Consider the following 18027-nt stretch of genomic DNA (forward strand, 5'->3'; position numbering starts at 1 on the left):
TGTGTCTTTTGGTTGGAGCATTTAATCTGCTTATGTTTGAGGTAATTACTGATATGTATGTTCTTATTGCCATTTTGCTAATTGTTGTGGATTTGTTTTTGTAGGTCTTTTTTCTCCCCATCCTCCTTTGGTTTTCTCTTGTGATTTGATGACTAACTTTAGTGTTGCGTTTGGATTCCTTTTTCTTTTTTGTGTGTGTATATCTATTGTAGATTTTCAGTTTGTGGTTACCATGAGGTTTTGATATAGCAGTCTATATATAAACAAGGTTGTTTTAAGTTGCTGGTCTTTTCATTTTAAATGCATTTCCAGTATCCTGCATTTGTCCTCTCCTCTTCTCATGATTGCTGGTTTTGATGTCATATTTGTGTGCGAATGATTTCCTACCTTTACTGTATGTTTGCCTTTACCGGTGAGCTTTTCTATTCGTAATTTTCCTGTTTCTAGTTGTGGCCTTTTTTTCCCGCACCTAGAGAAGTTCCTCTACCATTTGTTGCAAAGCTGTCTGGTGGTGCTGAAACCTCTTAGCTTTTGCTTGTCAGTAAAGCTTGTGATTTCTCCATCGAATCTGAATGAGAGCCTTGCTGGGTACAGTATTCTTGGTTGTAGGTTCTTCCCTTTCATCACTTTAAATATACTGTGCCACTCCCTTCTGGCCTGCAGGGTTTCTGCTTAAAAATCAGCTGATAACCTTATGGGAATTCCCCTTGTGTGTTATTTTTTTTTCCCTTGTTGCTTGTAATATTTTCTCTGTCTTTAATTTTTGTCATTTTGATTATTATGTGTCTCAGCCTGTTCCTCCTTGGGTTTATTCTGCCTGGGACTCTGCACTTCCTGCACTTGGGTGACTGTTTCCTTTCCCATGTTAGGGAAGTCTTCAGCTATTATCTCTTCAAATATTTTCTCAGGTCCTTTCTCTCTCTTCTCCTTCTGGGACTCCCATAATATGAATGTTGCTGCATTTAATGTTGTGGCAGATGTCTCTTAGACTGTCTTCATTTCTTTTCATTCTTTTTTCTTTATTCTGTTCCGTGGCAGTGATTTCCACCATTCCGTCTTCCAGCTCACTTAACCGTTCTTCTGCCTCACTTATTCTGCTATTGATTCCTTCTAGTTTATTTTTCATTTCAGTTATTGTATTTTTCATCTCTCTTTGTCCTTTAGATCTTCTAGCCCTTTATTAAACATTTCTTGTATCTTCTCAGTCTGTGCCTCCATTCTTTTTCCAAGATCTTGGATCATCTTTACTATCAGTACTCTGAATTCTTTTTTGGGTGTATTGCCTATCTCCAGTTCACTTAGTTGTTGTTCTGGGGGTTTATCTTGTTCCTTTGTCTGGGACATATTCCTCTGCCATCTCATTTTGTCTAACTTTCTGTGATTGCGTTTTCTGTTCTGCAGGCTGCAGGTTTGTAGTTCTTCCTGCTTCTGGTGGATGAGGCTGGTCTGAGAGGCTTCTGCAGGCTTCTTGATGGGAGGGACTGGTGGACGGAGCTGGGTCTTGTACTTCTGGTGGGCAGGGCCGGCTGTGGGCTCAGGAAGATTTTAGGCAGCCTGTATGCTGATGGGTGGGGCTGTGTTCCCGCCCTGTTGGTTGTTTAGCCTGAGGCGTCCTGGCACCAGAGCCTATAGGCTGTTATAACTGAAAGGTTGTACCTTTTGACCTCTTTCACCCATTTTGCCCATCCCTCATCCCCACTTCTGGAAACCACCAATCTGTTCTTTGTATCCATGAGCTTGGGGGTTTTTATTAATTTCACATGTAAGTGAGATCATACAGTTTTTGTCTTTTTCTTTCTGACTTATTTCACTTAGCCTTATGCCCTCAAGGACCATCCATGTTGTTACAGATGGTAAGATTTCATTCTTTTTTTATGGCTGAATAATATTCCTGTGTGTGTGTGTACACACCCCACCTATTTATCCATTCATCCACTGATGGACACGTAGCTTGTTTGCATATCTTGGCTATTATAAATAATGCTGCAGTGAGGATGGGGGAGTGCAGATATATTTTGAATTAAGGGGGTTTTGTTGGGTTTTTATTTGGTTTTTGGTATTAATAGCCAGAAGTGGAATTGCTGGGTCATAAGATAGTTCTCTTTTTCATTTTTTGAGGATCCTCCATACTGTTTTGCATAGTGGCTGCACCAATTTACATTCTCACCAACTGTGCACAAAGAGGTTCCCTTTTCTCCACACTTGCTGTTTCTTGTCTGTTTGATAATAGCTATTCTTTTTTTTTAACATCTTTATTGGAGTATAATTGCTTTACAATGGTGTGTTAGTTTCTGCTTTACAACAAAATGAATCAGTTATACATATACATATGTTCCCATATCTCTTCCCTCTTGCGTCTCCCTCCCTCCCACCCTCCCTATCCCACCCCTCCAGGCAATCACAAAGCACCGAGCTGATCTCCCTGTGCTATGCGGCTGCTTCCCACTAGCTATCTATTTTACATTTGGTAGTGTATATATGTCCATGCCTCTCTCTCGCTTTGTCACAGCTTACCCTTCCCCCTCCCCATATCCTCAAGTCCATTCTTTAGTAGGTCTGTGTCTTTATTCCTGTCTTACCCCTAGGTTCTTCATGACATTGTTTTCTTAAATTCCATATATATGTGTTAGCATATGGTATTTGTCTCTCTCTTTCTGATTTACTTCACTCTGTATGACAGACTCCAGGTCTATCCACCTCATTACAAATAGCTCAATTTTGTTTCTTTTTATGGCTGAGTAATATTCCATTGTATATATGTGCCACATCTTCTTTATCCATTCATCAGATGATGGACACTCAGGTTGTTTCCATCTCTGGGCTATTGTAAATAGAGCTGCAATGAACATTTTGGTATATGACTCTTTTTGAATTATGGTTTTCTCAGGGTATATGCCCAGTAGTGGGATTGCTGGGTCATATGGTAGTTCTATTTGTAGTTTTTTAAGGAACCTCCATACTGTTCTCCACAGTGGCTGTATCAATTTACATTCCCACCAACAGTACAAGAGGGTTCCCTTTTCTCCACACCCTTTCCAGAATTTATTGTTTGTAGATTTTTTGATGATGGCCATTCTGACTGGTATGAGATGATATCTCATTGTAGTTTTGATTTGCATTTCTCTAATGACTAATGATGTTGAGCATTCTTTCATGTTTGTTGGCAATCTGTATATCTTCTTTGGAGAAATGTCTATTTAGGTCTTCTGCCAATTTCTGGATTGGGTTGGTTGTTTTTTTGTTATTAAGCTGCATGAGCTGCTTATAAATTTTGGAGATTAATCCTTTGTCAGTTGCTTCATTTGCAAATATTTTCTCCCATTCTGAGGGTTGTCTTTTGGTCTTGTTTATGGTTTCCTTTGCTGTGCAAAAGCTTTGAAGTTTCATTAGGTCCCATTTGTGTATTTTTGTTTTTATTTCCATTTCTCTAGGAGGTGGGTCAAAAAGGATCTTGCTGTGATTTATGTCATAGAGTGTCCTGCCTATGTTTTCCTCTAAGAGTTTGATAGTTTCTGGCCTTACATTTAGGTCTTTAATCCATTTTGAGCTTGTTTTTGTGTATGGTATTAGGGAGTGATCTAATTTCATACTTTTACATGTACCTGTCCAGTTTTCCCAGCACCACTTATCGAAGAGGCTGTCCTTTCTCCACTGTACATTCCTCCCTCCTTTATCAAAGATAAGGTGACCATATGTGCGTGGGTTTATCTCTGGGCTTTCTATCCTGTTCCATTGATCTATCTTTATGTTTTTGTGCCAGTACCATACTGTCTTGATTACTGTAGCTTTGTAGTATAGTCTGAAGTCAGGGAGCCTGATTCCTCCAGCTCCGTTTTTCGTTCTCAAGATTGCTTTGGCTATTCGGGGTCTTTTGTGTTTCCATACAAATTGTGAAATTTTTTGTTCTAGTTCTGTGAAAAATGCCAGTGGTAGTTTGATAGGGATTGCATTGAATCTGTAGATTGCTTTGGGTAGTTAGAGACATTTTCACAATGTTGATTCTTCCAATCCAAGAACATGGTATATCTCTCCATCTATTTGTATCATCTTTAATTTCTTTCATCAGTGTCTTATAATTTTCTGCATACAGGTCTTTTGTCTCCTTAGGTAGGTTTATTCCTAGATATTTTATTCTTTTTGTTGCAATGGTAAATGGGAGTGTTTTCTTGATTTCACTTTCAGATTTTTCATCATTAGTGTATAGGAATGCCAGAGATTTCTGTGCATTAATTTTGTATCCTGCTATTTTACCAAATTCATTGATTAGCTCTAGCAGTTTTCTGGTAGCATGTTTAGGATTCTCTATGTATAGTATCATGTCATCTGCAAACAGTGACAGCTTTACTTCTTCTTTTCTGATTTGGATTCCTTTTATTTCCTTTTCTTCTCTGATTGCTGTGGCTAAAACTTCCAAAACTATGTTGAATAAGAGTGGTGAGAGTGGGCAACCTTGTCTTGTTCCTGATCTTAGTGGAAATGCTTTCAGTTTTTCACCATTGAGGACGATGTTGGCTGTGGGTTTGTCATATATGGCCTTTATAATGTTGAGGAAAGTTCCCTCTATGCCTACTTTCTGCAGGATTTTTAAATGGGTGTTGAATTTTGTCGAAAGCTTTCTCTGCATCTATTGAGATGATCATATGGTTTTTCTCCTTCAGTTTGTTAATATGGTGTATCACGTTGATTGATTTGCGTATATCGAAGAATCCTTGCATTCCTGGAATAAACCCCACTTGATCATGGTGTATGATCGGTTTAATGTGCTGTTGTATTCTGTTTGCTGGTATTTTGTTGAGGATTTTTGCATCTATGTTCATCAGTGATATTGGCCTCTAGTTTTCTTTCTTTGTGACATCCTTGTTTGTTTTTGGTATCAGGGTGATGGTGGCCTTGTAGAATGAGTTTGGGAGTGTTCCTCCCTCTGCTATATTTTGGAAGAGTTTGAGAAGGGTAGGTGTTAGCTCTTCTCTAAATGTTTGATAGAATTCACCTGTGAAGCCATCTGGTCCTGGGCTTTTGTTTGTTGGAAGATTTTTAATCACAGTTTCAATTTCAGTGCTTGTGATTGGTCTGTTCATATTTTCTCTTTCTTCCTGATTCAGTCTTGGCAGATTGTGCATTTCTAAGAATTTGTCCATTTCCTCCAGGTTGTCCGTTTTATTCGCATAGAGTTGCTTGTAGTAATCTCTCATGATCTTTTGTATTTCTGCAGTGTCAGTTGTTACTTCTCCTTTTTCATTTCTAATTCTGTTGAGTCTTCTCCCTTTTTTTCTTGATGAGTCTGGCTAATGGTTTGTCAATTTTGTTTATCTTCTCAAAGAACCAGCTTTTAGTTTCACTGATCTTTGCTATCGTTTCCTTCGTTTCTTTTTCATTTATTTCTGATCTGATCTTTATGATTTCTTTCCTTCTGCGAACTTTGGGGTTTTTTTGGTTCTTCTTTCTCTAATTGCTTTAGGTGCAAGTTTAGGTTGTTTATTCGAGAGGTATCCTGTTTCTTAAGGTAGGATTGTATTGCTATAAACTTCCTTCTTAGAACTGCTTTTGCTGCATCCCATAGATTTTGGGTCGTCGTGTCTCCATTGTCATTTGTTTCTAGGTATTTTTTAATTTCCTCTTTGATTTCTTCAGTGATCACTTTGTTATTAAGTAGTGTATTGTTTAGCCTTCATGTGTTCGTATTTTTTACAGATCTTTTCCTGTAATTGATATCTAGTCTCATAGCGTTGTGGTTGGAAAAGATACTTGATACAATTTCGATTTTCTTAAATTTACCAAGGCTTGATTTGTGACCCAAGATATGATCTATCCTGGAGAATGTTCAATGAGCACTAGAGAAAAATGTGTATTCTGTTGTTTTTGGGTGGAATGTCCTATAAATATCAATTAATTCCATCTTGTTTAATGTATCATTTAAAGCTTGTGTTTCCTTATTTATTTTCATTTTGGATGATCTGTCCATTGGTGAAAGTGGGGTGTTAAAGTCCCCTACTATGAATGTGTTACTGTCGATTTCCCATTTTATGGCTGTTAGTATTTGCCTTATGTATTGAGGTGCTCCTATGTTGGGTGCATAAATATTTACAATTGTTATATCTTCTTCTTGTTTTGATCCCTTGATCATTATGTAGTGTCCTTCTTTGTCTCTTGTAATAGTCTTTATTTTAAAGTCTATTTTGTCTGATATGAGAATTGCTACTCCAGCTTTCTTTTGGTTTCCATTTGCATGAAATATCTTTTTCCATCTCCTTACTTTCAGTCTGTATGTGTCTCTAGGTCTGAAGTGGGTCTCTTGTAGACAGCAAATATATGGGTCTTGTTTTTGTATCCATTCAGCCAATCTGTGTCTTTTGATGGGAGCGTTTAGTCCATTTACATTTAAGGTAATTATCGATATGTATGTTCCTATTCCCATTTTCTTAATTGTTTTGGGTTTGTTATTGTAGGTCTTTTCCTCCTCTTGTGTTTCTTGCCTAGAGAAGTTCCTTTAGCAGTTGTTGTAGAGCTGGTTTGGTAGTGCTGAACTCTCTCAGCTTTTGCTTGTCTGTAAAGGTTTTAATTTCTCCATCAAATCTGAATGAGATCCTTGCTGGGTAGAGTAATCTTGGTTGCAGGTTTTTCTCCTTCATCACTTTAAATATGTCCTGCCAGTCCCTTCTGGCTTGCAGAGTTTCTGCTGAAAGATAAGCTGTTAACTTTATGGGGATTCCTTTGTGTGTTATTTGTTGTTTTTCCCTTGCTGCTTTTAATATGTTTTCTTTGTATTTAATTTTTGACAGTTTGATTAATATGTGTCTTGGCATGTTTCTCCTTGGATTTATCCTGTATGGGACTCTCTGTGCTTCCTGGACTTGATTAACTATTTCCTTTCCCATATTAGGGAAGTTTTCAACTATAATCTCTTCAAATATTTTCTCAGTCCCTTTCTTTTTCTCTTATTCTTCTGGAACCCCTATAATTCAAATGTTGGTGCGTTTAACGTTGTCCCAGAGGTCTCTGAGACTGTCCTCAGTTCTTTTCATTCTTTTTTCTTTATTCTGCTCTGCAGTAGTTATTTCCACTATTTTATCTTCCAGGTCACTTATCCGTTCTTCTGCCTCAGTTATTCTGCTATTGACCCCTTCTAGAGTATTTTTCATTTCATTTATCGTGTTGTTCATCATTGCTTGTTTCATCTTTAGTTCTTTTAGGTCCTTGTTAAATGTTTCTTGCATTTTGTCTATTCTATTTCCAAGATTCTAGATTATCTTTACTATCATTATTCTGAATTCTTTTTCAGGTAAACTGCCTATTTCCTCTTCATTTGTTAGGTCTGGTGGGTTTTTATCTTGCTCCTTCATCTGCTGTGTGTTTTTCTGTCTTCTCATTTTGCCTATCTTACTGTGTTTGGGGTCTCCTTTTTGCAGGCTGCAGGTTTGTAGTTCCCGTTGTTTTTGGTGTCTGTCGCCAGTGGCTAAGGTTGGTTCAGTGGGTTGTGTAGGCTTCCTGGTGGAGGGGACTAGTGCCTGTGTTCTGGTGGATGAGGCTGGATCTTGTCTTTCTGGTGGGCAGGTCCACGTCTGGTGCTGTGTTTTGGGTTGTCTGTGGGCTTATGATTTTAGGCAGCCTCTCTGCTAATGTGTGGGGTTGTGTTCCTGTCTTGCTAGTTGTTTGGCATAGGATGTTCAGCACTGTAGCTTGCTGATCGTTGAGTGAAGCTGGGTGCTGGTGTTGAGATGGAGATCTCTGGGAGATTTTCACCGCTTGATATTATATGGAGCTGCAAGGTCTCTTGTGGACCAGTGTCCTGAAGTTGGCTCTCCCACCTCAGAGGCACAGCATGACTCCTGGCTGCAGCACCGAGCCTTTCATCCACACGGCTCAGAATAAAAGGGAGAAAAAATAGAATTAGTAGAAGAAAGAAAGAAAGGAAGGAAGGAGGGAGGGAGGGAGGGAGGAGGGAGGGAAGGAAGAAAAAAAGAAAGAAGATAAAGTAAGATAAAATAAAGTAAGATAAACTATAATAAAGTTATTAAAATAAAAAGTAATTATTAAGAGAAAAAAAAACAGACGGATAGAGCCCTAGGACAAATGGTGGAAGCAAAGCTATACAGACAAAATCTCACATAGAAGCATACACACTCACAAAAAGAGGAAAAGGGGAAAATATCATAAATCTTGCTCTCAAAGTCCACCTCCTCGATTTGGGATGATTCATTGTCTATTCATGTATTCCACAGATGCAGGGTACAGCAAATTGATTGTGGAGCTTTAATCCGCTGCTTCTGAGGCTGCTGGGAGAGATTTCCCTTTCTCTTCTTTGTTCTCACAGCTCCCAGGGGCTCAGCTTTGGATTTGGTCCCGCCTCTGCTGTAGGTCGCTGGAGGGCGTCTGTTCTTTGCTCAGACAGGGTGGGGTTAAAGGAGCAGCTGATTCAGGGGCTCTGGCTCACTCAGGCTGGGGGGAGGGAGGGGCAAGGAGTGCGGGGCGAGCCTGTGGCGGCAGAAGCCAGCGTGACGTTGCACCAGCCTGAGGCGCGCCGTGCATTCTCCTGTGGGAGTTGTCCCTGGTTCCCGGGACCCTGGCAGTGGCGGGCTGCACAGGCTCCCCGGAAGGGGTGCGTGGATAGTGACCTGTGTTCACACACAGGCTTTTTGGTGGTGGCAGCAGCAGCCTTAGCGTCTCATGCCTGTCTCTGGGGTCCACGCTTTTAGCCGCGGCTAGCGCCCGTCTCGAGCTCCTTTAAGCAGCGCTCTTAATCCCCTCTCCTCTCGCACCAGGAAACAAAAAGGGAAGAAAAAGGCAGGTCTCTTCGGCAGGTCTAGACTTTTCCCTGGACTCCCTCCTGGCCAGCCGTGGCGCACTAACCCCCTGCAGGCTGTGTTCAGCCCCAGTCCTCTCCCTGCGCTCCGACCGAAGCCCGAGTCTCAACTCCCAGCCCCGCCCGCCCCGGCGGGTGAGCAGACAAGCCTCTCAGGCTGCTGAGTGCTGGTCGGCACCGATCCTCTGTGCGGGAATCTCTCCGCTTTGCCCGCCGCACTCCTGTTGCTGTGCTCTCCTCCGCGGCTCGGAAGCTTTCTCCCTCTGCCACCCGCAATCTCCACCCGCGAAGGGGCTTCCTAGTGTGTGAAAACCTTTCCTCCTTCACGGCTCCCTCCCACTGGTGCAGGTCCCGTCCCTATCCTTTTGTCTCTGTTTATTCTTTTTTCTTTTGCCCTACCCAGGTACATGGGGAGTTCCTTGCCTTTTGGGAGGTCTGAGGTCTTCTGCCAGCGTTCAGTAGGTGTTCTGTAGGAGTTGTTCCACGTGTAGATGTATTTCTGGTGTATCTGTGGGGAGGAAGGTGATCTCCGCGTCTTACTCTTCCGCCATCTTCCCGGAAACCTTAGCTATTTTTGACAGATGTGAGGTGATATCTTATTGTGGTTTTGATTTGCATTTCCCTGATGATTAGTGATGTTGAACATTTTTTCATGTACTTGTTGACCCATCTGTGTATCTTCTTGGGAAAACCATATATTCAGATCCTCTGCCATTTTTAAGTTGAATTATTTGGTTTTACTATTGAGTTGTATGAATTCTTTTATATTTTTGATATTGACCCCTTATTAGATACATGATTTACAAATATTTTTTCCCTTTCCATAGGTTGCCTTTTCACTTTGTTGATGATTTCTTTTGCTGTACAGAAGCTTTTTGTTTGATGTAGTTCCCCTTATTTTTGCTTATGTTGCCTTTGCTTTTGGAGTCAGACCCAGAAAATCATCACCAAGATCAATGTCAAGGAGCTTAGCACCTATGTTTGCCTCTAGGAGTTTTATGGCTTCAGGTCTCACATTCTTTAATCCATTTTGAGTTCATTTTTATGTACAGTGTAAGATAGTGGTCCAGTTTCGTTCTTTTGTATGTGGCTGTCAAGTTTTCCCCACACTGTCTGTTGAAGAGACTGTCCTTTCCCCATTGTATATTCTTGGCTCCTTTATCATAAATTAATTGGCCACATATGCATGGGTTTATTTCTGGGTTCTCTGTTCTGTTCATTGATCTATGTGTCTGGTTGATTTTTTGTTGGTTTTTTGTTTTTGTTTTACATTTTAGTGATGGTAGAAAATATCAGGTAGACAAGTAAATTGTAGATAGCCAGTAACAGTGTTGTAAAGAGTATGTGTCTGTTTTTAATGCCAATACCATACTCTTTGATTACTGTATCTTTTTAATAAAGGGGTCTTTTGTGATTCCATACAAATTTTAGGATTGTTTGTTCTAAACAAACAATTTATATTTTAGGATTGTACTGTGAAAGATGGCATTGGAATTTTGATAGAAATTGCATGGAATCTGTAGATTGCTTTCGGTAGTATGGACACTTTAGCAATATTTCTTCCAATCCATCTGCATGAATATCTTTCATTTGTGTTGTCTTTAATTTCTTTCATCATTGTCCTCAGTGTACAGGTCTTTCCCCTCATTGGTTAAATTCATTCCTAGGTATTTTATTCTTTTTTTTTTTTTTTTTTTTTTTTTTTGTGGTACATGGTTCTCTCACTGTTGTGGCCTCTCCCGTTGCGGAGCACAGGCTCCGGACACGCAGGCTCAGCAGCCATGGCCCACAGGCCCAGCCACCCCGCGGCATATGGGATCTTCCCAGACCAGGGCACAAACCCATGTCCCCTGCATCGGCAGGCGGACTCGCAACCACTGCGCCACCAGGGAAGCCCGGTATTTTATTCTTTTTGATGCAATTGTAAATGGGTTGTTTTCATAATTTCTTTTCTGATAGTTCATTGGTAGTGTATAGAAATGCAAGAGTTTTTTGTACATTGATTTTGTTTCCTGCAGGTTTATTAAATTCGTTTATTATTTCTAACAGTTTTTTGGTGGAGTCTTGAGGATGTTCTATATATAATATCAGGTCATCTCCAAATACTGAGTTTTACATTTTCCTTTCCAATGTGGATGGCTTTTATTTTCTTCTTCTTGCTTGATTGCTCTGGTTGGGATTTCCAATACTTTAATGAGTAAAAGTGGCAAGCATGGACATCTTTGTCCTGTTCCTGATCTTAGAGGAAAAGCTTTCAGCTTTTCACTATTGATGTTAGCTATGGGCTTGTCATATATGGCCTCTATTATGTTGAGGTACATACCTTCTATACCCACTTCGTTGAGAGTTTTATCATAAATGGATGCTGACTTTAATCAAATGCTTTCTCTGCATCTATTGAGATAATTATATGATTTTTATCCTTCATTTTGTTAATGTTGTGTATCACCTGGATTGATTTGTGGGTGGTAAACCAGCCTTGCATCCCTGGAATACATCTCACTTGATCATGGTGTATGATCCTTTTAATGTATTGTTGAATTTGGTTTGCTGGTATTTTGTTGAGGATTTTACCATCTTTGTTCATAGTTATTGGCCTGTGTAGATTTTCTGTTTCTTCATGATTCAGTCTTGGAATGTTCTGTGTTTCTAGGAATCTATCCATTACTTCTAGGTTGTCATTTTTTTGCATATTATTGTTCATAGTAGACTCTGATGATCCTTTGTATTTTTGTGGTATCAGTCTGTATTTCATTTATTTCTCCTCTGATTTTTGTTGTTTCCTTCCTTCCACTGACTTTGGGCTTCATTTGTTCTTTTTCTGGTTCCTTGAGGTATAAAGTTAGGGTGTTTTTGAGATCTTGTTTGTTTGTTTGTTTCTTCAGGTGGGTATTTATCTCTGTGAACTTCCCTCTTAGAACTACTTTTACTGCATCCCATAAATTTTGGTGTGTTGTATTTCCATTTTCAGTTGTCTGAAAGTATTTTTTTTATTACTCTTTTGATTTCTTTGTTAACCCATTGGTTGTTCAGTAGCATGTTGTTTATTCTACACATATTTGTGGATTTTCCAGTTTTCTTCTTGTAATTGATTTCTAGTTCCATATCATTTTGGTCAGAAAAGATGCTTGATAGGATTTCAGTCTTCTTAAATTTATTAAGACTTTTTTTGGCCTAACATATGATCTATCCTGGATAATGTTCCATGTGTACTTGAGAAGAAAGTATACAGGCATACCATGGAGATAGTGCACGTTCGGTTCCAGACCACCACAATAAAGCGAATATCACAATAAAGGGAGTTACATGAATTTTCTGATTTCCCAATGCACATAAAGGTTATGTTTAAACTCTCCTAGTCTACTGAGTGTACAATAATAGCATTATGTCTAAAACAATGTACATACTTTAATTTAGAAATGCTTTATAGGTGAAAAAGCTAACCATCATCTGAGCCTTTAGGAAGTCATAATCTTTTTGCATCAGTAACATCGAAGATCACTCATCACAGGTCAAAAAAACAAATGTAATAACGAATAAGTTTCAACTATTGCGAGAATTACCAAAATGTGACACACAGACAGGAAGTAAGTAAATGCTGTTGGAAAAATGATGCCAATTGACTTGCTTGACATAGGGTTGCCACAACTTTCAGTTTGTGAAGAACTCAGTGTCTATCAAGCGCAATGAAACAAGACACAATAAAGTGAGGTATGCCTGTATTCTGCTACTTTTGGATGGAACGTTCTCTATATATCTGTAAAGTCCATCTGGTCTAATGTGCCTTTAAGGCCATTTTCTGTCTGGATGATCTATCCATTGACATAACCCTACTATTATTATATTGCTGCCTATATCTCCTTTTAAGTCTGTTAGTATTTGCTTTATATATTTTGGTTTTCCTGTGTTGAGTGCATAAATGTTTACAAATGTTACATCCTCTTGTTGAATTGACTCCTTTATCATTATCTAATGCCTTTCTTTGTCTCTTATTACAGTCCCTGTATTAAAGTCTATTTTGTCTGATATAAGTATAGCTACCCCAGCTTTTTTGGTTTCCATTTGCACGGAATATCTTTTTCTATCCCTTCTTTTTTCAGTCTGTGTGTGTCCTTAAATCTGAAGTGAGTTTCTTATAGGCAGCACACAGATGGTTCTTGTTTTTTTAATCCAGTCAGCCACTCTATGATGTCTTTTGATTGGAGAATTTAGTCCATTTACATTTAAAGTAATTATAGATAGGTATGCACTTATTGCCATTTTGGTTTTTTCTGGCTTTTTATAGTTCTTTTGCTCTCTTCCTTTGTGGTTTGATGACCTTTAATGGTATGCTTAGATTCCTTTCTCGTTATCTTTTGTGTATCTACTATAGGTTTTTGCTTTGTCCTTACAATGAAGTTTACATATATAACAACCCATATTAATAGTCTATTTTAAGTTGATTACAACTTAAGTTTGAACCCATTCTAAAGCTCTACTTTTTTTTTTAATATATTTATTTTTTATTTATTTATTTTCACCATGCCAGCTCTTCATTGCAGCATGCAGGATCTTCATTGCGGCATGCAGACTTCTTAGTTGTAGCATGCAGACTCTTAGTTGCAGCATGCGGACTTCTTAGTTGCAGCATGCATGTAGGATCTAGTTCCCTAACCAGGGAACAAACCCGGGCCGCCTGCATTGGGAGTGCAGAGTCTTACCCACTGGACCACTAGGGAAGTCCCTAAAGCTCTACATTTTTACCCTCCCCCACCCACCTTTTATGTATTGTTGTCACATTTTACATCTTTTTATCTTGTGTATCTTTAAGTACTGTAGTTACAGTTTTTATCTTTTTTAACCTTCATAATAGCTTCATAAGCAGTTAATCCATTGACTTCAATATATATTTACCTTATGAGTATAAAACCTATGGAAGATTTATACTTTCATATGTTTTCTTGTTACTAATTAGCACCCTTTCTTTTCAGCTTAAAGAAGTCCCTTTAACATTTCTTGTAACGCCATTTTAGTGGTGGTGAACTCCTTTAGCTTTTGCTTATCTGGAAAACTATCTTTCCTTTAATTCTGAACAGTAACTTTGCCAGGTAGAGTATTCTTGGTTGGAATTTTTTTTTCTTTCATCACTTTGAGATTCATTTGTTATCTTGATTGTAGTGATGGTTTTACAGAGTATACTGATGTCAAAGTTCATCAGTTTGTGCACTCTATGTTCTGTTAATGTCAATTAGATCTTCCTTTAAAATTTGGAGTGTAGGGGGCTTCCCTGGTGGCACAGTGGTTGAGAGTCTGCCTGCCGATGCAGGGGACACGGGTTCGTGCCCCGGTCCGGGAGGATCCCACATGCCGCGGAGCGGCTGGGCCCATGAGCCATGGCCACTGAGCCTGCGCGTCTGGAGCCTGTGCTCCGCAATGGGAGAGGCCACAACAGTGAGAGGCCCGCATACCGCAAGACAAAACAAAAAAAAATTGGATTGTAAAGAATGCAGACTGTTTCCAGTATGCAAGAACTCAAGGACTGTTGTTTCCATGAGCCCTGCCTGAGGTATCTACTAAAGAATAAGTTTTAGACAACAAAAATGACTAGAAAGACATCCATATAAATATACAGTTAATTGTAAAGAACTAACACTGAACAAGGTCCTGATCGTGTGCTCGGCTAAGATAGATAGAGTATAACTGTTAAATAAACAGTGTGCAGCACAAGCAGCTGGTACCATGCACATGAAAACACCCCCCAGAAAAACGGTGGGGGGAATGGGGAGGGCATTGCAAATACTTTCTTTAATGTTATTAGTAATCATATTGATAATATTATTCTGAGACTATTCTGCTGTGTGTTAAATGAAATAAAATAAATAATTATGTACCAGTGAGCATCCCTAGCACCAGAAATAGACTTGAAATACAATTTCTCACTAAAAGAAACCAGAGCTCTTGAGGAAATGGCTGATCCCAGGTCTCAGGCAGGAAAAGTACAAACATCTTGTCATACCAGATAGAAATGATCACTGACATACTTTTTGACATACTAGGGTTGTGTCAAAGGAGCTAACTTGAACAGGCTCACACTGCCAAAGATGGGCAGTTGGAGTGTAAAAAATTAGAATAATGGCAGTGAACTGAAACCTGTCAAATATGCTTAACTCCGTGAGTTCATCCTGATATTTAAAAGAGAATCAGTCATCTTTGGAGAATGACAGAACTAGTTCAGAAAGAATCAAGCATTTATCTTGCCTTTCTTACCTGATCTGTACCCCTGGGGAAGCAAATATTAATGAGTGAAATTGCCCCTGTCTAGAGTATTCCATGTAATAAATGACAAAGAAATGAATAGAATGACAGTATCACCATTTTGTAATGCCCAGTGAATTGAGAGAGGCATAAATTATTGACAGGTGGTAATAACATAAAAAGAGAGACAGTCTGACATCATGTGCCTCCTGATGAAGGAATACACCACCACCTGTAGTCTTGGCAAAGGGAAGAAACCTGAGTCTGAGCCAGTAAGATCAGAGAATCTATAAATTACAAGATGTAAGAAACATCAAAAAAATGTTTACTCACACTGGTCAAAATAACCATCATCAAAAAGTCTACAAATAATAAATGCTAGAGAGAGTGTGGAGAAAAGGGAACCGTCCTGCACTGCTGGTGGGAACGTAAATTGATGCAGCCACTATGGAGAACAATATGGAGATTCCTTAAAAAATTAAAAATAGAGCTACCATACGACCCAGCAATCCCACTCCTGGGCATATATCCAGACAATACAAAAACTCTTAATTCCAAAAGATACATGCACCACAACGTTCATAGCAGCACTGTTTATAATAGCCAAGACATGGAAACAACCTAAGGGTCCATCACCAGACGAATGGATAAAGAAGATGTGGTGTACATATTTACAATGGAATATTACTCAGCCATAAAAAGAATGAAATAATGCCATTTGTAGCAACATGGATGGACCTAAAGATTATCATACAAATGAAGTTAAGTCAGAGAAAGACAAATATCATATGATATCTCTTATATGTGGAATCTTAAAAAAAATGAAACAAGACAGAAACAGACTCACAGACATAGAAAACAAATTTATAGGACTTCCCTAGTGGTCCAGTGGTTAAGACTCCATGCTCCCAATACAGGGGGCACAGGTTCGATCCCTGGTTAGGGAACTAAGATCCCGCATGCCGCATGGCATGGCCAAAAAAAAAAAAAAAAAAAAAAAAAAGTGGTTACCAAAGGGGAAAGGGAGGAGGATAAATTAGGAGTTTGGGATTAACAGATACATACTACTGTATATAAAATAGATAACCAACAAGGATTTACTGTATAGCACAGGGAACTCTATTCGATATCTTGTAATAACCTATCATGGACAGTGTATATGTATAACTCAATTACTTTGCTATACACCTGAAACTAACATGGTATTGCAAATCAACTGTATTTCAATAAAAAGAATATTGCAATTTAAACAACATTTTAAATGGCAAAAATAAACTAGTGCCTAAGGATGTACATTTGGATGACAAAGCTAAAAAATAGACATTAGAAATCAAAATAATGGTTACTTACAGGAGAACAGAGGGGCTATGATTCAGGTAGGACATACATGACAGGGCTTCTTGGGTAAATGGTCGTTTTATTTCTTGACCTGGGAGTGATTACAAGAGTGCTTTAGAGTAATTCATTAATCCATATATTTACTTTGTGTGGTTTTTTGAATCTGTGCCCTCCCTTCATATGTTTGGAAAATGTTCTTTTCTTAGATTCCTGAGATTCCCTAATTCCTTCTTTAAATACATGTTGCTGAAAAATACATGCACTGTTAGGAATCCTTGAAGAAGAGTTCTGGGTGGCTAATCCTTAGTTCATTAAAACAGCTGTCCTGCATAATCCAGTCCTGAGAATTGCAGAAGGAATAAACATCAGCGTTGGGTCTGCAGAAGCAGTATCCTTGTGCCAGGCAAAGGGGCAGAGTCACTGCAAGTCCCCCTTCCCCCTCCGTACAGATTGGCTGCAATGCCGTCAGCTGGGCCCCTGCTGTCGTACCTGGAAGCCTCATAGACCAGCCATCTGGGCAGAAGCCCAACTACATCAAGAAGTTTGCATCAGGCGGCTGTGACAACCTCATCAAACTGTGGAAGTAAGTGGCATTGGTGAACTTCTCAAGGGGACACTTCTCATCTTCTACCCTACCATGACTCAGCCTCAGTTCACCAGAAACGGGATCAACTGTCTTTTTCCCTTTGCCCATAGAATACTGTCTTCAGTCTCTCAGAGGACATCCTTTTTAAAATAAAAACAAAAAAGTAAACATCCAAAAGTAAACTTTCCCTTTACTCAGGAGCTTTGACTCTTCCTAATTCACAACTGCTAGAGCTGACTTGTTGGCTGTGGAGGAACACAGCATTTCCTGGAGGGCTTCTTTATAGCTGGTGAACTGAATAAAATTCTGTAGGTTCAACAAATGTTATCAGAAAGGTGGAATAGCTTCTCCACCCCTGTGGAGCCTGTGGGGTGGGGGGGAATGGAGGTGTGGGAATGGCACCTGGGCTGCTGCCTGCTGAATTCTCCCCACCATCTCCCCTGTTAGGGAGGAAGAGGACGGCCAGTGGAAGGAAGAGCAGAAGTTGGAAGCACACAGTGACTGGGTTCGAGATGTGGCCTGGGCCCCCTCCATCGGCCTGCCCACGAGCACCATCGCCAGCTGCTCCCAGGTCAGCTCAGACCTGTGCAAGCATCCTGTGTTAGTTAATCTCAGGAAGTCCCATCAGCCCTTACAGTTCCCCTAGGGGAAATCCTTGAAGGGGAAGGGCAGGAGACAGGCAACTATAGGCCATTGTAAATAAGGGAGCACCTGGAGCCCTGTCATCACGCAGTGAAGCCTTGGTCAGAAGCCACAGTGGCTTTCTTCCACTGAGCCAAGAGCAAGACCAAATTCAGGACTAGTTTCCCCTCCTGACCCTTTTGTGGATAGGGAATGGAGGTACCCAGGCATCATTCTGAGAGTGTTCCCAAGCAAGGACCAGGAGCAATGGGAAATTGTAAGACCTTGGGCTCATCTACCTACTCACTATTCCCAGACAGATAACAAAAGTAAGACCAAGGATAAGCCGTTAATTATATGCTACCACCCAAGATGAGAGTTGAGCCTGGCCTTTTACATCATTTGAGCCTTTTCTACTTGGTCCTAAATTTGAGAGGACCAAGTAGAA

General features: G+C 39.7%; 1 protein-coding gene across 1 annotated transcript in view; it reads left to right on the forward strand.

Annotated features, from left to right (window-relative positions):
• The window catches only part of SEC13 (SEC13 homolog, nuclear pore and COPII coat complex component), a 54451-nt gene that overhangs the window by 19957 nt on the left and 16467 nt on the right, over window positions 1-18027 (forward strand). The window contains exons 6-7 of the mRNA XM_082848875.1: window positions 16822-16955; window positions 17406-17529. Of these exons, the coding sequence (XP_082705001.1) occupies window positions 16822-16955; window positions 17406-17529 (258 nt within the window). The remainder of the gene's footprint in view (window positions 1-16821; window positions 16956-17405; window positions 17530-18027) is intronic.

This window comes from Leucopleurus acutus (genome assembly GCF_964270905.1).
Source record: "Leucopleurus acutus genome assembly, chromosome: 10".
NCBI lineage: Eukaryota > Metazoa > Chordata > Mammalia > Artiodactyla > Delphinidae > Leucopleurus > Leucopleurus acutus.